The sequence below is a fragment of the Octopus sinensis genome, linkage group LG25, assembly GCF_006345805.1.
Source record: "Octopus sinensis linkage group LG25, ASM634580v1, whole genome shotgun sequence".
Lineage (NCBI taxonomy): Eukaryota > Metazoa > Mollusca > Cephalopoda > Octopoda > Octopodidae > Octopus > Octopus sinensis.
Genome location: NC_043021.1, coordinates 3175250 through 3199641, shown reverse-complemented (window position 1 = coordinate 3199641; position 24392 = coordinate 3175250). Strand labels below are relative to the sequence as shown.

General features: G+C 40.3%; 1 protein-coding gene across 13 annotated transcripts in view; it reads right to left on the bottom strand.

Moving 5' to 3' along the window:
• Positions 1 to 1667: 1667 nt before the first annotated feature.
• The window catches only part of LOC115224242 (serine-rich adhesin for platelets), a 186338-nt gene continuing 163613 nt past the window's right edge, over positions 1668 to 24392 (bottom strand). For 2 of the 13 annotated variants that reach the window (XM_029795039.2, XM_029795040.2), the window contains exons 3-4: positions 11213 to 23721; positions 1668 to 2652 (exon numbers count right to left, since the gene is read on the bottom strand). In XM_029795039.2, coding sequence (XP_029650899.1) covers positions 1905 to 2652; positions 11213 to 22857 — 12393 coding nt within the window. In that variant the 5' untranslated portion in view covers positions 22858 to 23721 and the 3' untranslated portion in view covers positions 1668 to 1904. The remainder of the gene's footprint in view (positions 2653 to 11212; positions 23722 to 24392) is intronic. The other 11 variants (XM_036513209.1, XM_036513200.1, XM_036513202.1 and 8 more) reach the window with 11 other exon arrangements.

Below are 24392 nucleotides of genomic sequence, written 5' to 3'. Positions count from 1 at the left end.
AACATCTGAAAGAAAAGACAAATTGGGGCAGCATGTATTGGTTGAGGTCTTGTTCGGGGCTAGAGAACAACAATAATCAGTTATTTTCATCAAGATGGCCAAGGTCTGGTACACACAGTAAATTCTTTCATATTAAATAGGACAAAAAAAGTTTTGCCTTTTCCAACCTCCCTTACTTTTTAACTGTGACCTAGAAAAAAAAAATTTTAACAAAACAAAGTAATATAAAAGGAAGATAGAAAAACCATGGGAACGGGGTCTTGGAAATATTACGATGTGCTGTTATGACCTGGAATGACGTACAAGCAAGTCCAAAATCTTGTTTTTTTTTTTGTGACGCGACGGTTTTAATAACATTTTTATTGTTGCTGTTTTACATCCATTTTTTTGTGATTTTTTTTTTTTTCGTTTTCTATGCTTTTATGGGTGGGATGGATTTTTTTTTTGTTGGAGCAAATTATTTTTCACACCTACAGATGTTTTGCCCTTCCTTACCACTAACCACTCAAACAGTGAATCAGGTAGTAGGGACCTGTTTAAAATTAAGTCAGGCAAAAAACACAGGAACAAGCGGAGCTCTATTCATTATTTGCTCTGCTTTGCCTTTGCCCAGGAGCAGCACAACAGTACAATGGCTGCACTAGCAAGGTTTGAACACACGACCATCTGGTCTGTAAATCTAGCACCTTAACCTCGCAGCCATTAATATCTACATACATACATACATACATACACACACACACTTGGTGCCAAATATACATAACATCACACCTATCTACATACTTACATGCCTGATATATACATAACATCACACATACATATTCAGTATCATTATATATATACACACACACACACACATTTATATATACATGCATATACACACATATACATGAATATATGTGCATATACACACATATGTGTATATACATACATATATATGTACCCATGTATGTGCACTAATATACAAGTGTGTGATATATATATATACACATACACACACGCAGACATTTAACAGCTTTAAATGAATGCCTTTTGGTGTTTTCATTTCTTTTAATGATATCTTCAAAATGGGTTTTTATCAGGTTTAAAGGTGGGTCTTGGTGCCTGTCTCAACAGGGCTGGTACATGCATGGGTCAGGATTGGGGTGTGGGGCAAGGTGTCATTATTACTTCTCCCTTGTTCCAAACTTAAGGTATGATGACAATTTTCACCAATTAACACTACAGGTGACACACATATTGATGATCGATCACCTGTAATGTCTCAAGCCCAGAACAGGATTCTGGGAGGAGAATTGACGGGTGGATGCAAATGCGTTCTGTGCACAGGCGCAAACGTGTTTACAGTTGGTGGGTGGGTGGATGGGAGGGTAGGATGAAAACCAGGATGTTTGAAGTAAAGAAGCTGGTCCTTAATTAACAAATGTCACAGGAGGAAACTGTTTTAACTTAAGCTTTGTGACACCAGTTAAAGACCACATGCCACGGTGAGAGAGATTCAGAACTTTAAACTTCAAATTACATTCCAATGGAAAGGAATCACATTAAGAACCATTTCAAGGTTGCTGGTTCCTGCTCAGATTCTTCCTAATCTTATTGAAGCAAACGGCCACTAATTCTTCACAGAAGAATTTGAAAAATAAAACACAGGTTTAAAAAAAAAAAAATTTTTTTTGTAAGTTCATCAGCCAACCAAGTTTTTTTTTTTTTTGTTTTTTCTTATTTTTCTCCATCTTGGTTATAGTATTTGTCTAGACTTTTATTTGGCTACATTATCAACCAATGGTACTATGTACAGCAGGGGGGAGGGGCTAGGAAAGGGTGTGTTTGTTTGTTTGTTTGTTAAAACCACCCCTCTTCTTCAGAGAGGAGGAGGAGGGTGAGGAGGAGGAGTGATGGAGAGATCACAATACAGACAACAGTTTATCTTCTTCAAGAACAATGTCTTCAAGATCAATGCTGTGAATGAAATTGGCTTTCATTAAGGAATCAAATTCCAGAGTGTCAAGTGCCAGGAAGTCTTTAAGAACAACACGCACATTGAAATTGGCTGGCACCACCGCAGATGGCAGAGTCCTGTTGCTGGCTGCAGCAGCTTTGCTACGACTATGAATCTGAATTGGTTTTTTTGGATGCAATCGCCGAACATGCAGCTGCACAAAGGACTCTTGCATCGACGAGAAGTTGCAGTAGCCACAAAAATGCTCCCTTGGATGCTTCTTGAGGTGATGCTCAAACTTGTACGTATCATGCGTACGGTATGAGCAGCTTTGACACTGAAGCTCCTCACAGCTTCTGGAATGTTTAGCAATATGCTTACGGAAGCGCTCATAGTCATGTGTTCGCATCGAACAATAACAACAGCAGTATCGTGTGATGTAATCATCGTCATCGCTCTCGGAGGAAGGCCGCCAGTCAGACGTCGACTCGGAGTCGTCAGAATCATCGGAGTCGTCAAGGTTGATAACTTTGTTTCTGGTACTGCCACTTGCTCTTCGGTGACGGTACATGTCTGTCATGCCCTTACTACGGAACTTTTCTCTGCTGGCACCCAGTGAAGGAAATACCATTTGGTATTTCTTGAAGTTTTTATCTACAACAATCTTCAGTGGTGCTTGATGGAATTCATCAATATGATCAGCAATCTTCTTCCTGTTCATAAAAACAAAGAGAGAAAAAAAAGGGATTAGTGCAGAGCAAACATTAGTCAAGAAATAGAAACATTTTATTTATATATACATACATATATACACATATATATACACATATATATATACACACACACACACACATACATATATATTGTGAAGTATATTTGCCACCTAAATGTGGTTGACCCATATGGGATGATGCTACTCTAGCTTGTAGCCCCAGGAAGACATCTCCTCCAGCTGGCTAGTGTGCACACTATCAATATTTGCAAAAGGAAATATCACTTCTCATCCCTAGCCACTGATTGTCACGTGCTGATGACGGGTTACTGCTCAGAAACCTGGGTCCGTGTGTATCGCATCAGGCTGGAGATGGGAACAATGATTTCCCTTTGCACAGACAGTATGTCAATAGCCAGCTGGAGGAGATGTCTTCCTGGGGCTATAAACTACAGCAGCACCATACCTTGTCTAATGACTGAAATAGATAAAAGATAAAATGTTCTGGTTGTTGCCTGTTAGTTGAGTACAAACAGGCTTGCAGTAACAAACCACGGAGAGAAAAAGCTAATAGACAAACACAACAAAGAGTTGCTTCCCTTTGTCACTTATAAACGAGTTTTATAATTGGCCGATGATGTCATTGGTTTTATTTCAATTCTTCGAGTAATGGATTTCGGCTGTAAGGGCAATTGAGAATTGCTCCAAAAACACCTGTTCGCTTCAGTTGGGGCGGGAGGGAATAAACATTATTAGTGCAGTTACCTTAACCACAAAACCACATTCCTTTACAAATGATTATACGAATGTTCTATGGGAGGCAACAATATGCACACCGCTCCTACGTAACCAAAACTGCATTAATTAATCCTCGTTTCACAAGTTAACTTCACATTCTTTCATTCTAGTTTTAGCAGTTCACAAAAGTACATCTTGGGAGAAAGGGCCATGAACATATTGTAAGTACTTGTAGGCGCAGGAGTGGCTGTGTGGTAAGTAGCTTGTTTACCAACCACGTGGTTCCAGGTTCAGTCCCACTGCATGGCACCTTGGGCAAGTGTCTTCTACTATAGCCTCGGGCCGACCAAAGCCTTGTGAATAGATTTGGTAGACGGAAACTGAAAGAAGCCCATCGTATATATGTGTGTGTATATATATATATATATATACAAATAAATATATGTGTGTGTATATGTTTGTCTGTGTTTGTCCCCCTAGCATTGCTTGGCAACCGATGCTGGTGTGTTTATGACCCCGTTACTTAGCGGTTCGGCAAAAGAGACCGATAGAATAAGTACTGGGCTTACAAAGAGTAAGTCCCGGGGTCGATTTGCTCGACTAAAGGCGCTGCTCCAGCATGGCCGCAGTAAAAGAGTAAGTAAATAAATCAGAGAGAAGCTTAATATACAAGCACATCCAAGAGTTGCTTCCCTTGTCAAGATATTTGATTAATAAATGTCTTTTTTAAAACTGGCCGATGACAAATTTATTATTGCAGACAAACCACTTGGGAGTAATGGATTTTGATTGTAAGGGCAGTTGAGGGACGCATCAAGGACCGATTGTCTTAAAAACACGTTTGTTTCTGTTGTGGGAATAAACATTGTTAGCGCAATCACGCAAGCAGAGTGCATTCAGAAATAATATGAAAGGCAACATTTAGTTTGCACCCTGCTCCGACGTGTAACCACAACTGCATTAGTTAATCGTCGTTCCACACAAGTTAACTCCACATTCTTTAAGTGTAGCTAGTTTTAGTTATTTGACGAGAAAGTACACTTTTGGAGAAAGCGTCGTGAACATGTAGCTTTTTTTGACTTGGAAGTATCTCGAATGCTCCAGAAATATATTTACTAATTTCGGAGTTGTACTTGTCCGGCAAGTGATTTGACCTGGGACAGTGTCTTGAAACTGAAGCAATTACATCGTGGAAGAGAACCATACTAGCCATTTAAAATAACATCCAAAGCTATCAAAGTTAAACTACAGAATGCACCAGAATCCGTCATCACATTTCTAAACTAATTAAAGTAAAAGTTGGAAGTTACAGAGTTATCTCCCCGGAACCGACAGTATTTCTACGGATTTCTTTTTCTCCTTTACTTAATTATATTTTCTTTCCAATAGGGGTGTCTAGACGTAAAAGGCTCTTTTACTCTTTTTCTTGTTTCAGTCATTTGACTGTGGGCCATGCTGGAGCACCGCCTTTAGTCGAACAAATCGACCCCAGGACTTATTCTTTGTAAGCCTAGTACTTATTCTATCGGTCATTTTTTACCGAACCGCTAAGTTACGGGGCCATAAACACCAGCATCGGTTGTCCAGCAATGCTAGAAGGACAAACACAGACACACACGTATATATACGACGGGCTTCTTTCAGTTTCCATCTACCAAATCCACTCACAAGGCTTTGGTCGGCCCGAGGCTATAGCAGAAGACACTTGCCCAAGATGTCACGCAGTGGGGCTGAACCCAGAACTAAGCAAGCTACTTACCACACAGCCACTCCTGCGCCTATTGGACACGTATAGTAGTAAGAAAAGGTCAACAAAGACTTTGAGATAAATAACTTCGGATGTGTGTGGCCAGCCGTTCTGGAACCCATTCATGTCTTTATTTAATGGATAATTCCCAGCAAATTAATTTTCATGAGAGACAGATTAAATGAAATTATTTAGAAGAGAGAATGTAACAGAAAAAAGCAAAATATAAAACCTCGTCACAGACAGATACATACATACGAAGTGTGCACGTGCCTGTCCTTCACCACTGCTTCTTAACCGGTGTAGGTTTGTTTATGCCCTTGTAACTTAGCAGATTGGCTTAAGAACCAATAGAATAAATAAATAATGCACTTAAAAATAATAATAATAATAAAAATAGTACTGGGGCCGATTTGACCGACAAAACTCTTAAGTTAGTGCTCCAATAGGACAATACTCCAGGGACTGAAACAAGTAAAATGTTATGTTGAAATGGATAACTTTTAATAAATATTTATCAAATTTTATCTAAGATCTCTTTTATCTTGTGGAATTCTCAGACACTTTTCAGTTACTGGGAATTACTTAAAAGAAGATATAGCTTCCAGAACTGCTGAGCCAACAGATACGAAGGGCTTATCACAAAAATGATACTCAGAAGCAGTTGTTTATTATGCCAAAATAGTAGAACTCAATTGTGTCTCCCTCACTGTTGGCTTTTTTATTTATGCAGTCGCTATCAAGTGATCAGGAAACCTCTAAATACACAGTACAATGATAATCTCATGGCTACACAATATACTGCCTGATGAGTTGGTTGTGCTTTTACTGCTACAATTATCTGTTATTTCAGCAGATTAACAACTGTGGAGTACAGTAATCCTTCGACTATCACTGGTGCTACGTTTCAAAACCCCACCCCGCCGCGATAGGTCAAAGTAGAAACAGTATCATACTCTATAATTTTTTTTATCAGTATTCCATATTTTTTTGTTATTATTTTTATAATTTGTATGTATTTATTTTATCATAAATGTAAAACGATACCATGGAGGAATCGACATAAGCTTAAATAATAAACCGCAATAGGTGAACCGTGATATAGTGAGGGATTTACTGTATACTATAAAATATGTTGTGGGTTTATTCAAAACTCTCTGGCCAAGAATTGCTTCTGAATTAGACGTAATGTATACGACAATTTCCAACCACTTGAAAGAGATTGGAAAAACAAAAATACTTGAGAAATGGGTGCCACACGAATTGAACGCCAACCAAAGAAAAAAAACAACCCCGTTTTGTCGTCGTCTTTTACGCAACAAAAACCCGTTTCTTGACCGGACTGTGATTTGCGATGCAAAGTGGATTCTTTATGACAACTGCCATGCTCAGTTCAGTGGTTGGACGTTGACGAAGCTCCACGGTACTTCCCAAAGTCAGAGTTGCACCAAAAGATGGTCATGGTGACTGTTTGGTGGTCTGCAGCCAGTCTCATCCATCACAACTTTTTGGATCCAGGCGAAACCATTACAGCGAAGTACTGTCAGCAAATGGACAAAATGCATAAGAAACTCTGATAACAACAACCAGCATTGGTCAATAGAAAAGGACCAATTCTTCTCCATGACAACGCTCGGTCGCATGCCGCACAACTGACCCTGCAGAAGTCAAACGAATTGGGCTACGAAACTCTGCCTCATCAGCCATACTCACCAGACCTCTTGCCTACTGACTATCACTTTTTCAAGCATCTCAACAACTTCCTGAGTGAGAAATGCTTAAAAAACCAAGACAATGCCAAACACAACTTCAACGACTTTGTCACCAAATTTGTATGCTACTCGCATAAATAAACTCGTTTTGCGTTGGCAAAAGTGTTGATTCTGATGGTGTTTATTTTGATTAATAAATTTTTGTTTGAGCCAAGATATGTGCATCTGAATTTGAAGGTTAAAAGCCGCAAGAACTTTCTTGACAACCTAATATAATAGAGGGATAAGCACAGGTGTGAACACACACACACACACCCACAAATGGTATCATATTCCGTGATGTCCATACTGAAATATGATTCCATTGTGGGGCACAATCTATTCATGTACCAGGGCTACAAGAGAACCTATACCCAGAACCTAAAACTAACAAAACTATTGTTTATGTCACTCACACAAGCTGCAGAGTTTTGAAGGAATTTCACACTCTGGTATCTACTTACAGCCAAACAGACTGGGATATTCAGAATGAAATGGATACAGTACTTGATGTTGACAGTGTATGGAGAAGTCTTTTTTCTCAGATATTATAAACTACAAACTAGAGACAAAAAGAACAGAACCATTGAGAGAATCTGAATTCCATATCCATCACTTGCAAGATGACCACGCTTCTAATTACACCTCAAAGCACCCATTATTCCATTTGTGCCATTTCACTTCTACAACCATAACTCACTTAGCATTAACAATTAAGTCTAATGGGTATGGTTTTAACCCTTTCGATACCAACCTGGCTGAAACTGCCTCTGGCTCTGAATACAAATGTCTTGTTTGCAAAAGTTCTGAATTAAAATCTTCCACCAAACCTTAGTCACAATGTATCTTCCTAACACTAGCTTAATGATAACTAAGTTATTTTACTAAATTCTTTGTTATATTTAAAATTAATTGAAAGAAACACAGAACATCTCAAAAATATGGTAACGAAAGGGTTAAACTGCATCTGGTAGCGGGGCACTGGTGTCAGAAGTTCCAAGGTTTTGTGGCATGTGGGACTGTTTCTTAGCCACTATTTTTCCCAGGTCTACTCTGATGCAGATTAGTAGCACCTGTCAGGGTCCCATGTCTTTGTGAATGCATCTAGTTGATGGAATCTGAAAGAAGCTCATTATGTGTGTGTGTGACCATGCCGTGACATCATTTTATGATTGTAAAAGTGTATCACCAACATACAACAGGTGATGTTTGTTTCCAGTCTTCCACGAGGAACTATTATCAGGTTTGGGAACAGGTGAGGTTGGCAACAGGAAGAGCATCTGGTCATAGAAAAGCTGTCTCAAAGAAGAAGAAGAAAAAAAGGGAATTCTGACCTGTGCATGGAAGAGTGGATGTTAAACGACAATGATAAGAACGTGAAAGAGGAACATGGCTGAATACAGTTCTATTGTGTGGTCAGTCTAACCCTATTTCATGTTTGGTTAAAGAAATCGTTATTTAAGGGTTGTGTAAACACATTGGTCAAGTGACTAGGTGTAAGACAACTGGCTAACAAACCATCAATCGTAATAGATACAAATACTTATTTGTGTTTCTGAACATAACACAAGAATTCTATAGACCTTAGAGCCGTCAGGAATTGGTACAAGTTTGTCTGAGGATGTTACTTGCTATATAGGCTGGCATCCTATCCCGGAACAGATTCATCTTAGATCAGTTAAACAGTACTGAAGCCATACATCAGTGCCTGTGGCCCAAGGAAACACATCACTGAAATAAACTCAGCACATAAAGGGAGACAACAAGGTGTTTAAAAAAGCCATACAGTCAATGTTAGTGATTTCTAAACTGTAGTGGGTTTACACAAGGAATAGCATAGGAAAAAAAACCCACTGGTTTTGCTAATGTTGGTAAAGATATTTTTTTTTTATGCTAGTTATCATATTTCTATTGACATGCACTGCCTTCACTAATACAATTAATTTAGAAAATTCTAAAGAATTTAGTAAACTTTGTCATTATTAAGCTGATGTTTGGAACATAAATATGAAACTTTGATGAAAGGTTTGAGATCACGTTAAAACAGGAAGTCTTTATCACAGAACTGGGGCCAGTCTCAAATGGGCTGGAATCGAACAGGCTGATAGAAACCAGAATCGATCAATATCATCAAATTGGCAACATTTCACTCACATGTTTCAACAAATACCCAGAGTGGCTGTGTGGTAAGTAGCTTGCTAACCAACCACATGGTTCCGGGTTCAGTCCCACTGTGCGGCATCTTGGGCAAGTGTCTTCTGCTATAGCCTCGGGCCAACCAAAGCCTTGTGAGTGGATTTGGTAGACGGAAACTGAAAGAAGCCTGTCGTATATATATATATATATATATGCGTGTGTGTGTTTGTGTGTCTGTGATTGTCTCCCTAGCATTGCTTGACAACCGATGCTGGTGTGTTTATGTCCCCGTTACTTAGCGGTTCGGCAAAAGAGACCGATGGAATAAGTACTGGGCTTACAAAAGAATAAGTCCCGGGGTCGAGTTGCTCGATTTAAGGCGGTGCTCCAGCATGGCCGCAGTCAAATGACTGAAACAAATAAGAGTAAAAGAGAGATGTGCTGCCACTTCTATCAGCTTCTATATACCCAGCCCCGCCCATGTTTATTTAACCCAGACACATCCCAGGCCCAAATATGCTTCTTGTTTTTGGTTCTAACCAGTCAGATGCAGCTGGTCACACTTACCTTTCAATGCTACTCTAAAAATCTACAATCACATCATCAAAATTTCAAAGCTGGGAGATAAAGCATGATTATTTAAACACAACGTGAATGAAAAAGGCATTACATGTGACAGAATAAATCTGAATGCTGAAGGGTTAAAGCAGTGGTTCTTAACCGTTTTGGGGCCTAGATTCCTATTTTACTCAAGAAGCAGGGTGGAATCCCTCCTAACCATTCAGTGACTATGATTAAATATTATTAGGAATTGTATAAAAGAATTGTGAAAATATTTTGTTTATTGTACAATTAATTTACTACATATAAATTTTAACAACAAAATCTTATATGGACCCCAGTTGACAACCACTGATTTAAAGCAAATATTGAGCAGTAAAGGTCGATGGCTTAGCTTCTCTTCATCCAAACAAGTTAATAGTAGCTTGCTTATGAGCTGCATAGGACATCATCTCCTGGTAAAGATGAGTGCAATCTTATTTCTCATCATAGTGAAAATTATTTCACTTACATTGCTAATGCCTCTGGAATAGGCATGTTTGCCCACAATTCCCATTTCTCCTTCAACTAAACACAATAGGGGCCATTTATCATAAGCCAAGCAATCGATTCATTTATTGCATTAATTTAAGGAGAACATGACAAATGGTCAAGAGAATATAGTAATGGTCATTTCTTTGAGCTACCTTTTAGCATTTAAACTGGCCACATCCAGCCCAAATATTCTGTCTCTTTTATGTTCAAACTGGCCAGATCTGGCTTATCACACCAACCCTACAATGTCATTCTAAACAGTTACCTCATCAAAATCTCAAAGCTACAAGATAATGCATGATTAATTCAAAACAGTGTGAATAAATAAGCATTGCTTTTGACAAAATAATACAAATGCCAAAGGGTTGGAGAATTTAAAACCAGCCATATCTAAGATATTCTACCAGCTTTTCCTTGGCCAGATCCTGCCTCTTGCATCAATGCTACAATGCCATTCTAAAAATAAACAATCACACCATCAAACACTCAAAGCTACAAGATAATTGCATGATTAATTGAAAACAATGTGAACCAACATAGTTGACATAATAATCTGAATGCTAATGGCTTAAACATATACTCTTTTACTTGTTTGTCATTTGACTGCGGCCATGCTGGAGCACCGCCTTTAGTCGAGCAAATCGACCCCGGGACTTATTCTTTTTGTAAGCCCAGTACTTATTCTATCGGTCTCTTTTGCCGAACCGCTAAGTAACGGGAACATAAACACACCAGCATCGGTTGTCAAGTAATGCTAGGGGGACAAACACAGACACATAAACATATACACAAACATAAATATATATACGACAGGCTTCTTTCAGTTTCCGTCTACCAAATCCACTCACAAGGCATTGGTCGGCCTGGGGCTATAGCAGAAGACACTTGCCCAAGATGCCACGCAGTGGGACTGAACCCAGAACCATGTGGTTGGTTAGCAAGCTACTTACCACACAGCCACTCCTGCCCCTATGTGCATAAATTTTTAAAAACAACAAAAGTAGATAAGATTCAGTAACTAAAGCATATGACGAGGTTCCCTGTGCAAAATTAGAGAAAGTGAGAGACCTACTGATTAAATTAAAACAACTTACCGGCTGTAGGCTCTGAACAAGCAGTAACCACACTGTAGCTTATGTTTGTAAGTATGGTGACACATTGCCTCCATATTCCAGGACTTATAGCTACAGAAAACACACGTATAAATTTCCAACTGGTTCAAACGGTCTGTGGTGCGTGCAAAAAGTTTTTTGTCATTAACGCGGAAGAAAGATTGAGAAACAGACTTCTCGTGCTTCTGTCGGATCCAAGAAAAGTTCTTACTTCCCTTGACAAAAGTTGCCACAGTTGAGGTGGCGGTAAAACTCGAGGTATTCTCAGAGTCATCTAAGCCATCAACACTGTTATCAGCACTCCCATTGGCAGCCCCGCCTTCGGAAAGTGATCGGAATTTCTTTGGACACGGCCTTCCGAACTCTTCAAACGATAGTCTTTTGTGTGGACGCTTTGATTTATTAATATATAACTTGCAACCATGTTCATCTGCTTTTGAAATCACCCACCGAGATTTGGAGTCCTGTATTGGCCCTGTGGCACCACCATCACCACCGCCGCCACCATCGGAGTTAACATCACAAGAGCTGGCTACTACAATCCGACAGACATGTTGAGCCAAACGCGTTTCTAGCCAGCAAGTGTACGGACAATATGGGCATTTGCGTTGTTTTACATTCAAATGGCGCTTCCAGATATGGATTTTCATTATCATAATGCGTGTGCATTCATATTTACATATAGTGCATTCGTATTTATTATCAGTCTTTCGCGCCATCAACTCTTTAGCTAGTTGACTCATGTCTTCGTCAGACATGGCATTGTCACCACTATTTGGTTTATACGAATTTTTTTCATCAGTTTTGGATTCACCATTGCCTTCAAGCATATTTTTGTTTTCGTTTTGACTCTTCTGCTGTTGCTGCTGCTGATATTTCGTGCTATTCTGGTCTACCTTTATTTTGTGTCGCGACAGTCGATGCATGTTCATTAAGTACCAATACCAACACTTATAAGAGCAGGACCTACACTGTTTCATTTCAAGGTGCATGTGCGTTCGCCAGAGGTGTGTTCGTACTTTATATGGACTGGGACTCTTGTAGAAACAGAGCTGACATTCAACGAGACCATCTGTGGTTCCTTGGAGATTCTGAGCCAGCGATTTCATCTCTTGATCAGAGAGGTTAGGATGCGAATGATGATGCTTGCTGATCTTGTGCTTTTCCAGGGTGTAGTTCTTCCAGGACGTGAATGGACAGCAAGGACAACGAACGGGTTTTAGTTTCAGATGAGTTTTCCACAGATGCTGCCGAATGTTTATCATTGTTTTGCCAGTATGTTTACAAATTGAACACTTGTATCCCTCGCTGTCTGTGCAGTCAATAATACCTTCCTTGGCCATCAGGTTCATCTGTTTGTCCCGCATGTATGACATCATTCGAGAACTCTTTTGATTACGAAGCTCATCACTGCTGGCAGCAGTGAAACTCAATCGCTCAGACGACGAAGACGATGATCCAGAGTTGCTTTCTGGGAAATTGTATATGTCCATATCTGCCTTCACTTCATCTCGGCTAACGAATGACCCTCTTTTCTTCATATATTCTGAGAGGCGTCGCTTTGCAAGGGAACAATGCTTCACGTGTCGCAATGATTGCCACTTGCTCAAGCTCCGGAAGTGGCAGCCAGAACACTTAAAGAATGCATTGTTCATCTTTTTACTTGGTGACCTCTTGAACTTCTTGAATGACTGAACGTTACTCACAGTTAACTTGGTGTCCGTTAACATTGTCACTTTTGGTGTTACATTTGCGAGGTCAACAACCCTTCTGTGCAGTCCGTCTGGACCCTCGGATATAGTCATCATTTGCTGGTGATCTAAGAGATCCTTTTCAGAAATACCGTTAAATTCACAAAAATCACATCGGTACTTTGATAAATGGCCATCCTCGTCGTCGTCATCATCATCATCCTCTTCTTTGACTATATGCTCTTCGTGGTTGTGTTCGTGCTCCATGTGTTCACTCCACTGGAGTTCATCATCAAAGCCAACTTTGCAGTAAGGGCAGATGATAGCTTCACTCTTGGTTGCTTCAAGCCAAGACGACATTCTAGAGAGGTTTTCATATTCACCATATCCTGAGTCAAGTGCCTTCAGCTCAATCTGCTCAAAATTGGCATTCTTGCCCGGATGCTGGTCAACAGTGTGCTGGAAAAGCATCGTATCAGAGGCTGCTGGGAAACTACACCATTGACAAGAGTAGATCATAGTTAAATTGTTCTCTCTCGGTGAGCTGAATGTTTTCTTGGAAAGAGCGTCTCGGAGGCAGACGCGGGAGTGTTTCCGTAATGTTGCTATGTTACGACAGATCAGGCCACATTTAATACATTCCAGTATTCGTTCTTCGGACAGAGACTGGTTTAGTTTAAGATGCTGATTGTGCAGTATCTCACTAGCATCAGGGGAGACAGTTTGCTTCTTTTTGCATACAACTTGGCAGGTAACCACAATTTGCTTTGGTTTCAGTGGGTGTTCGGTAGATATGTGGTTCAAAACAGTCCTTCGGTTTCGGTCCTTCACAGTGCAGTGAGGACATTGTACAAATTTCAGCAAATTAGACTGGAGATGGTTGAGCAGTTCAGATAGTTCGGGGAACTCCGTGTTGCAGTAGAAGCAGGTAAACACTAACTCACCGACATGGAAAATGTTGTTGTGTTCGTGAAACTCTTGAAGCATGTTTGTACCAAACCGACACCGAGGGAACCAACATCGAAATAGCAGAAAATCTCGCGCATTTGAATGATTGTACATGTGTTTGATGAGGTCATCTTTTGAATAATTCAGCTGGCCACAATGGTAGCAAGGAAACACAGTTTCAAAGTTATGACACTGCTGGAGATGCAGACGGAACTGAAGACAATTCATACAGGAGTAAGTACAGTACTGAAAACCGCAGACATAGAAACCCCCTTTCTTGTGGGAAGACGACACTGAAGAGTTTACCACAGATGAGGAGGTGGACGAAGAAGACGACGAGGACGAACTATGGTGGTGGTGGTGGTGATGGTGGTGGTGGTGGTGGTGGTTCGGGCCACTGGAAGAAGACTTTTTAGTCCGTTTTTTGCTGTTACTACCACTGGAGTAGAGGGACCTGAGATACTCAACGTTTGCCGGGGCAAATATACTGTTGTCATCGGTTGCATTGGATTTCTGGTTGTTTGACTGGCTGCTGTCAACTTGTGCTGCGGTCAGTGACAGATCCGCCATCTTGCTGCTGCTACTGTTTTCCCCACCGCCACCACTACCACCGTTGTTCAAGTCGTAGTCTAGATCCACGCTCTCGGTGTCAGTTTCCTCCTCTGCAAATGTTTTTTCACGTTCAACCTGGTCTTTGCCAGACTGCAGCTTCGCCTGACGTATCTTTTTAAGAGTGCGACATATCTTAACCATAACATCCATCACATAAGGGCACTTATTCAGCTGAAGTTTGTGTTGGTTATTAATACTGATGGGTTCTGGAGGAGGCAGACAATGGGTGCACATCCGACTACAAGCATGAAAATGCCACCACACATGCGCCTGGAAAGATTTCTTACTTTTGCACATCTTCCGGCAAATTATGCACACAAGGCAGCTGTCAAAGATAGCAAATGATGGCTTCAGCTGTGGTTTGACTATTTCCACATCTGGCTTATTAACTGCAGCTAAGGAGCTGGATTTATCATCAGGGGGGGATGACCTCATTTCAGTTCTCTCATTGCTCATCTCTATGTTCTTATGAGATGCCTTTGGAGATATGGAGAGGGGAGGATAGGGAGTGGGAGGGGGCTCGATGCTGACCGAGACGGACAGGTCAACAGTAACCTGACAACTAGAACCTTTTCTTTGCTCTTCACTGTCCTTCTCTTTCGGAGAAGGGTCACAAACAAGCTGCGGGTTAGAAGTGGAGTTTGGAGATTTCAGGCAACTGTTGTTAGTGTTCTCTGCAGAGCCCTTGTCCAAGTCGGTAGCTGTAGGGGTTTTCCCTAATTCAACACTGGAGAGGTTATCCTCATCATTGCCAAGAGGAGGCTTCTCAATGTTTGGAGATTCTGTAGATGCTGATGAGCCAGAAACATCTCTTTCAGGAACTTTATCTGAAGGAGCGGCAACTGTGGCCGCCTTCGAATGGTCGGTTAAATCTCCACTCACAACCCTATGGGGAGCTGGAGCACTGCTCTTTGAACCAGAAACTCTTTCATCCACGCTTTCACTGTTATCTTCGCTTTCCACCAGGTGACCACCTGTCTCTCCTTTCAATAACAAATTGCCACTTTCAGAATCTTCTGATTTTGATTTCTTAATGGCTGGTGTGGCATGGCTAGATTTCAGAGTGACTTTGTTGGCCAGAGTTGCTAACGAGAGAATTCTTTGAGCAGCGGCTGGAGCTATCACCATGGAGGTTGACAAATGGGACAAAGAGTCCGATGGAGTTGCTTCAGACTCGACCTTTATCTTGATTGGGGGGACAGTAAGAGTCTCCTTTTTAACGGGGGCAGAATTCAAAGAAAATGCAGCCAAAGATTCTGTTGTGTTTGTTGGATTTTGTATCAAGGCACCAGGGTTCTTTTTATAGGAAGGTACTGCACTATCGGAGGAGGCTTCACTATGTATCACAGAAGCCTCATCAGATTTCGACAATGATGGACTAGCCATAGATGATGAAGTAACAGTCACCATAGTAGACAACGTCTTGCTGTTACTATTACTACTATCACTACTACAGCTGAGATTTGATGAAGGATCAAGGCTAGAAGCCTTGATATCAGGAGGAGGTTCATTGCCATTGCCTATACTTTCAGGAATGCCATTTACGTTTGAGTCATTCAAAGACTCTACAGAACTAACTGCATTTTCTTCACTGATCTTCGTTTCCACATCCGTCTTCTCTGCCACCACAACACTGGTTGCCTCTGCTTTGACACTGGATTTTCCTTCCTTCTCCTCGTCACTTTTCACATCACATGTATTAGATGAATCATTAAACCTTATAACCAATGGTAGTTTCTGTTCTTGAGAAGGCATATCTGATAGAGCTAAGCTAGGTGATTGTTCATGAGTCAGTAGCTCTGATGATGATGATGATGATGTTGATGGCAATGATGATGACAATGCCGATGAGGATGATGATGAGGAGGATGAGGATGACGATGATGATGGAAGTATTACAGATGATACTGATGATGACGATGATGAAGTTTGATGAGGTGGAAATAACGAAGAGGACTGAGAACTATCGTTCACTTCACATGGTTGGCATTGATCCGAAGGCTTTGATGTTTTTTTGATGAACTGCTCTGCTTTATCTCCAGCGACTGGAGACTGATTCTGCTGAAGAGATTTATTCTCTGAAGCAACCACAGGGGAAGATGGCTCGCAAGATGCAGGAGGGGGAGTGTTTGTGTTGTCAGTAACATCTGACTTCACGTCAGGACTGCATTTGTCTTGATAAGCAGCAGAATTGACTTTAACAACAGTCACAGTCGACTGAGAGCCACCATCAGCTTTGGAAGCTGCTGAATTCATTTGCAAATCATCTGCTGTAGACAGAGGCATAATGGGGTTAGCTGCAGGGTTAGTTACTTCCAACTGCATGTCAAGTTCAACTCGAGAGCAAGCTGAGCCTGACTGCAAATTGGCATCAACTTCGGAATTAGTTGCATCCAACTGCACATCCATAGAACATTCAGAATCTGATTGCATATTAGCATCAACTTGGGAGTTAGTTACATCAAACTGCATACTGAGGTCAATTTCGGGGCATGTTGCGCCTGATTGTATATCAGGTACATCTTTAGGACTACCTTCATTTATTGAAGTATTGGACTTATCTTTGGGACTGTCTGTATTTGATATTGCATTGGGCTCATCTTTGGGGCTATTTATATTTGATAATACATCAGACTTATTATCTTTGGGACTATCTGCATTGATTAATGTATCATGTCCATCTTTGGGGCTACCAACAATTGACAATGTATTGGGCTCATCTTTGGGGCTACCTACACTTATTAATGTATTGGGCTCATCTTTGGGGCTACCAACAATTGACAATGTATTGGGCTCATCTTTGGGGCTACCTACACTTATTAATGTATTGGGCTCATCTTTGGGGCTACCAACAATTGACAATGTATTGGGCTCATCTTTGGGGCTACTAACAACTGACAATGTATTGGGCTCATCTTTGGGACTACTTACATTTACTAATGTATTGGACTTAACTCTAGGGCTAACAGCAACTGATAATGTATCAGGCTCACTTTTGGGGCTACTTACATTTATTAATGTATTGGGCTCATCTCTAGGGCTACCAACATTTATTAATGTATTGGGCTCATCTCTAGGGCTACCAACATTTATTAATGTATTGGGTTCATCTCTAGGGCTACCAACATTTATTAATGTATTGGGCTCATCTCTAGGGCTACCAACAATTGATAATGTATTGGGCTCATCTCTAGGGCTACCAACGTTTATTAATGCATTAGGTTCATCTCTAGGGCTATCAACAATAGATAATGCACTGGGCTCATCTCTAGGGCTTCCAACAACTGATAATGTATTGGGCTCACCTTTGGGGCTACCTGCATTTATTATTGTATTGGGCTCACCTTTGGGGCTACCTGCACTTATTATTGTATTGGGCTCATCATTGGGGCTACCTACATTTATTGATGTATTGAGCTCATCATTGGGGCTACCTATATTTGATAATGTATTGGGTTCATTTTGGGAGCTACTGACAGTTATTACTGTGTCAGGTTCAACTTTGGGGCTATCTACATTCGATAATGTAGTGGGTTCATCATTGGGGCTACTGACATTTATCAACGTGCCATGTTCAACTTTGGGACTACCTACACTGGGCAATGTATCTGGCTCATTTTGGGGGCTACCTACATTCATTAATATACTAGGTTCAACATTGTGGCTATCAATATTTATTAATATATTGGGCTCATCTTTGGGGCTACCTATACTTATTAATGTATCAGGCTCTTCTTTGGGGCTATCTTCATTTGATAATGCATTGGGTACATGTTTAGGGCTATCTACATTTGACAATGTACCAGGTTCATCTTTAGGAATACTTAGATCTGACAATGTATTGAGCTCAACTTTGGGGTGACCTACATTTAATAATACACCAGGCTCATATCTGGTACTTTCTATATTTGATAATGCATTAGGTTCATCTTTGGGGCTATCAACATTTGATAATGTGTTGGACTCATTTTGGGGGATATCTAAATTTGATAGTGTAACAGGCTCGTCTTTGGGGCTATCTACATTCAATATTGTATCAGGCTCATCTTTAGGGCTATCTACATTCAGTATTGTATCAGGCTCATCTTTGGGGCTATCTACATTCAGTATTGTATCAGGCTCATCTTTGGGGCTATCTTCATTTGATAGCACATCAGAGTTGACTTGAGGGCTATCCTCATCTGATTGCATATAAGGATCTGTTTTAGGACTAGCTGAATCTGACTGTGTATCAGCATCATCTTTAAGATTAACTGTATCTTTTTGTAAATCAGAATTAACTTTGAAAATGTCATTATCCGTAGGCTTGTCTGGATCAAGTTTGACAGAAGCTGTATCCAAGGGTAAACCACGTTCATCTTTAAAGCTAGCAGAACATGCTGCAGTGTTCAAATTTAAGTCAATTTCAGACGCAGCCGTGGCAACAATACTGGAAGGAGAATACAAATTATCTTTACTGGGTAAAGTCTTAATTTGAAGCGATTCATTAGGAATTTCATTCTTAATGATTTGCTCTTTGAACAGTTTAATTGGATCAGACTTGTTGGCACCATCACTACATTTGATCACAGACGCTATGTTAGGGTCCAACTCTTTGGCATCAGAAGACATGGCGGCTACAGCATTTGGCTGCCATTGTATTTTCGTACTCAAACTGCTCTCAACAACTTTCTGTTCATCAGATGTGGAATCCAATTCAGTTGCTGGAGGTTGATCATCCTTTTGCTTTGCTGACAGTTTACTTCCAAGTAACAATGGTGTTGCTTGTGAAGCAGGTTGTGGCTCACCACCAGAGGAAGGTTGCTCAAGGGAGATAACTTTCAGCAGGTTTCTCTGATCAGGCAAATCTTCAGCAAATTTCGAATAAGTGTGTGACGATGTGATTTTATGACATTCCTCACCAGCTCTGGGTGGTGAGGCTGAAGTCTCTGTCTCCGTAGCCTTTACGTAATTCATTTTACTTTCAAAGAATGAAGAGCCGTGAGAAATTGTTTCCGGTGGTGGTGGTGATTGAATTCTGGTCGGAACAGTTTCAGATGAAGAAAGATCCTGCAGGATTTTAGTGGCTGATTTATTTCCATCAGGACTACACGTGTCTACATCGGTGCTACATTTCGAGATCTTGCTCAATACAGAAGTGCAGTTTGAGAGTTTGAAGGTGGAAGATGGGGGTGGTGATAACATCTCCATCACCAGTGAAGCTGAAACACTAGCTTCTGGATTTGCTGTTGCTCGGATTACAGACAGAGGCTTTTCGTGAAGCTTGGGATCAAGTTCAGCAAACGAGGCAAAAATGTTTTTCTCTTTGACAGGGAACTGGGGTTGAAATGGTTTCTTGTTGTCTTCGTGTAGATTATGTATATCAGCTGGGTTAGTTTGCTGCTGGTGTTTAATAATGTCTGTTTTACTTGAAGAAATAATGGAAGGTCTTGAGATGACAGACACCAAGCCAGGCATATTGACACATGCTGACTTTTCCAACACTTCATCAGTCACAGATTCTTTACTATCTTCTGCAGCAATAGCAAGTTCTTTTTGCACTGGTTCTGCAAGATTTCCAACATCATTGGTGCAGCATTTAGATCTGTAAGCTTCGTCCTCAGCCTTTGCAGAGGGAATAAATACGGCTGCAACATTTGTTGCTTGAAGATCTTTGCTAACAGTTGATGAAAACACCGGCATAGAACTGGTGGCATCTGAAACTAATTCAACTGATGGATTTGAAGACACAAGTTTTGCCTGAACAGTAAACACCGAAGAGTCATCGCAGTTTTTCTCCTTCAGTGCTGAAAACGTAGAACAATCTCCATGATTTTCTTCTGTAGAATGTTGCATTTCCAGCAACTGCTCGGAAGCTTTCTTACTGTGTGAAACAGGACTGCGAATCAACTCTGAGCCAAGATCTGCCTGATTGTCTGTAGACAGATCTGGTTCAGTTGGTGATGTGTTAGTGGGATCAACAACCTCGACATCATCAACTACGTTTATGTCACTTTCAGCAGGGGAAAGTTCCAAAAGTAAAGGACTCATTTCCACAGAGCTTGCTGGTTTGGCATAAATGTCATCCTCCACTTCAACTTTGGACTGGTTGGGAAACGACTGGCAGTCAGCTTGGTTTGGTTCAGAACTTTCTGAGTTTGGAAGTGAACTCTGTCTACCTGTATTTATCACTTCTTTGGATTGGTTATCAAGTAAAATTGATGGTTCCACACTTGCCGCTGCTGCTGCCGCTGGTGACTTCGGTTCAAGACTACTTAACGTCTGATTGGAACACACATTATCTTCCACCTTCAGATTAACTGGGGTTTTCGAAGATTCCACAGTGTTGTATTCTAGACTCTGGGAACTGACAACAGGAGTAGCCTTCAAATCTGAAGCTACCAGTTCACAACTGCTGGGATCGTCAGCATCAATCGAACAAGGTGTATTAATCCGTTCACTTTCTATTGAGCTTGGCATTGCAGCCTCTGTACTATCTACACTGCAGGAAGTGTTCACCTGTTCACTGAGGACACTGCAAGGGGTGTTCACCTGTTCACTGAAGACACTGCAAGGGGTGTTCACCTCCTCACTGTCAACAGAAAGCGGAGGGATGGCGTTTTCACTTTCTTCTGTACAAGGAGTATTGATCCTCTCACTGTCTGCAGTACTCTGAGTATTTATATCTTCACTATCTATGGTATATGGTGTGTTAACCTGATCACTATCAACAGTACCTGGAGTATTGACTGCCTCACTATCAACTGTACAAGGAGTAGTCACTCGATCACTTTCCACGGTACTCTGAGTATTCACATCCTCGCTATCGAGAGTACTTCGCGTAGTGACATCCTCACTGTCTATTGTGCTTTGTGTATTTACATCTTCGCTGTCCGTAACATCAGTCACCGAAGAGTTGAGGAATTTGGTCTTGTTTGGCACCAAGACAGTATTGAGTCCTTCACTGTTAGACATGTCAGCCAGTTCTACGACATTGTTGATAGAATCCTCATTAACTCCTTGTTTGAAACAATCGGATATTTCACTTTCATGGACACCCTGAACATTCAATTTATGACTGTCCAGTGTAGTTTTCACCAGTCTTTTAGAACTTTCTGCTCCATTCGTAGGTGTACCTGACTCAAGTGGAGATGTCTTTGAGAAGCAGATATCTTTTGTTTCACATATTCTACTATTATCGGCTGATTCAAACTTGTTGGATTGCTGAACCACGTTTTCAGCGCCACTAAGTCTGTGCGGAGACGGGTTATCTTTCACTTTCTTATATTTCTTAATTTTTAATTTATCCGATAACGATTTCTTCAGTTTCTGTACTTTACTGCTAGTATCAAGTGCAGAAGTCTTTGGGACAGCCTTTTTACTTCCTTTCACAGGACCTGGTTTTTTCTTTATCACCAACTGGCCTTTGTTCTCGCTTTCTGGATTGTCATTTTTTTTACTTTTGCACTTCCGTTTTGAGATAATGGCCGGAGTACTTTGGACAATTTTTTTGGCTTTGGTTTTCTTTTTAGAATCTTCACACTCAGCTTGAGGTATTTTGCGTTTCCTACCTGGCTGACTACCAGATTTTTTCATCTTAATCAAAGTTTTTAGCTTAACCTTTTTAAGCCCAGTCCCGCTACTGTCTTTGTTGTGCCCTAGTTTTTTGGATTTTGGCATTTTGCTGCTTTCACTGGTATCAGTTTCAGAGTTTGAAAACAATTTCTTTGTTTTAGAACCTTTGAGAACTTTATGCAAAGTTGAAGATTTTAGTTTACTATTATTTACAGACTGTAGTTCTTTAGCAGCTTTCTTGTTAGCGCCTTTGCTTTCTGTTGGACAAACCTTCTTTACTTTGCTAAGAATTCCCTTTTCTGTGTAAACTTTCCCTATTTTTTTACTTTTTGTTGTGGCCAACAACTTTGTTCCTTTGGGTTTTTTCTTTTGTAACTTCTCCATTGCTGCTTTCGAAGTATCCACAATTTCAAGGGCACGTTTATTAATACTCTTTTTCCTCCCAGTGGAAACTGCAGATTCGGGATTCTTGGCTTTTCGGCCTCTTTTTTTGGCACCAACAGATGACAGCGGACCAGAGGTAGAAAGAGTGGCAGGGTTCTGTAGGGCTGTGGAAGTTGCTGGTGTACTGCCATCACCGTCGCGAGGCTTTCGAGGGCGTCCAGCTTTACGAACAGCTTTTCCAGCATTCACAGAGGTCTTTGGGGTTTGATTTCCAACGCTTTCACTAGACTTTGAGGAAGATTTCTCCACTGACTTGGGAGTATCTTCTCCAGACTCTACCACCAACCTTCCTGGTCTGCCATTACCGCTGCTGCTCTTTAGTGCTTGCTCAGCCTTTGAGACACGGCTACTGCCACCACGCTTTTTGTTTGCAGACATTTCTGACAAACTTTATGGTTTGATAATTTTATATATATATATATTATATATATATGTGTGTGTGTGTATATATATATAATATATATATATATATATATTGTTGAGTTGTTTTTTTTTTCCTTGTATTTTTATGATTTTAAGGCCCTTTCTTTAGATGGGTAGACAAAAGACATGGCTTTTAGGGTTCTCATTGCAGCTTTGTACTGTATCAGCAGTGAACCTAAAGGCTTAAAATATTTTTGCAGCAACAAAAATGGATTGCATGGACAAATCTACTCGGTATTTTCTCCATGTAGACACAGATATCTATATACATCCATGAGATAGATTTGGTAACATTACTGTACATGAGCCATGGTTAACACAAATAGCATTTACAGAGAGAATGTTTGTAGTTACAGTGACAAAGATTAATCCTTTGTGCAAAAGAGGACTGTTTATATATACACACACACAATACTGTTTTTTTTTTTTTTTTAAATATTTCACAGGAAGGATTTTTATGTAATCATGTTAAAGGGATGAAAGAAAATGTGGTGAGAAACATTCTTCATCTGATTGTAATATAAACACCAAGTAAGTTACATTCACAGAGCTTGGCTTTGCTTTGGCAGAATTCTCCGCCTGTGTTTGATATCTACAGTAAGTGTTAAAACATCATCTGACACTGGATCATTCAATTCACACCAATTGTATAACAGCTGAGGACAAGAACTATAATGGCCAGGCTATGGTTCTTGTTATTGGCTGGGCATATAAGAAGCTCATATTAATGGGGTGGGGGAAACAAGTTTCAATGCAGACATGATGTTATGGCCAGAGCTGCACACACTGTATTCATCTGTTTATCTTGAAGTTTGTGACCTGCAATGAAAAGAAAAGGAAGAGATATAAGAGTCGCAGCAAAAGACAAAATAATTTTCAAGGTAGAACAAATCAAATACTCGTTAGTAAAAAGTAATCATAATCCAATTCATTAACTCTTCTCAAAATATATTCATTACCACTTATGCAACAGAATAGTTCCCCTGTTGTCTTAACAGTTTTAAATATGAAGGTTAATGGTTTTGGGGAGCAGGAGAGTATTAGTTGTCACATTTGGGACCCAACCAAGAATATCAGTATTGCAAGTTAATTAAAATAATTCTCACCTATGTTTCTACAAGACATTCAGTAAGGTCTTTCTGCAAACAGCCTTTTGAACACCACTCATATCTATGTACCTTAATATTTGTTTTATTCACTTGACTTTTCATCCTTTTAGGTTTGCTAAAATAAGTACCAGTTGTGCACTGAACTTGATATAACTGAATATCCTCCTACTCTGATATTGCTGGCCTTGTGCCAAAAGATTCCAAACCAATATTTGTTTTGTTCACTTTCTGGCCTTTTGAAGAGAGTTTATTCATTCGGGTCTATAAACTTTTGAGAGATTCTGCAATGAGTCTCAAGTCATTGGTGTACAGATGGTCCACAAGGGCTTTCAAATCCTAAACATCATAAATGTTTAGCTTACTTATCAATAAATGTTGGGT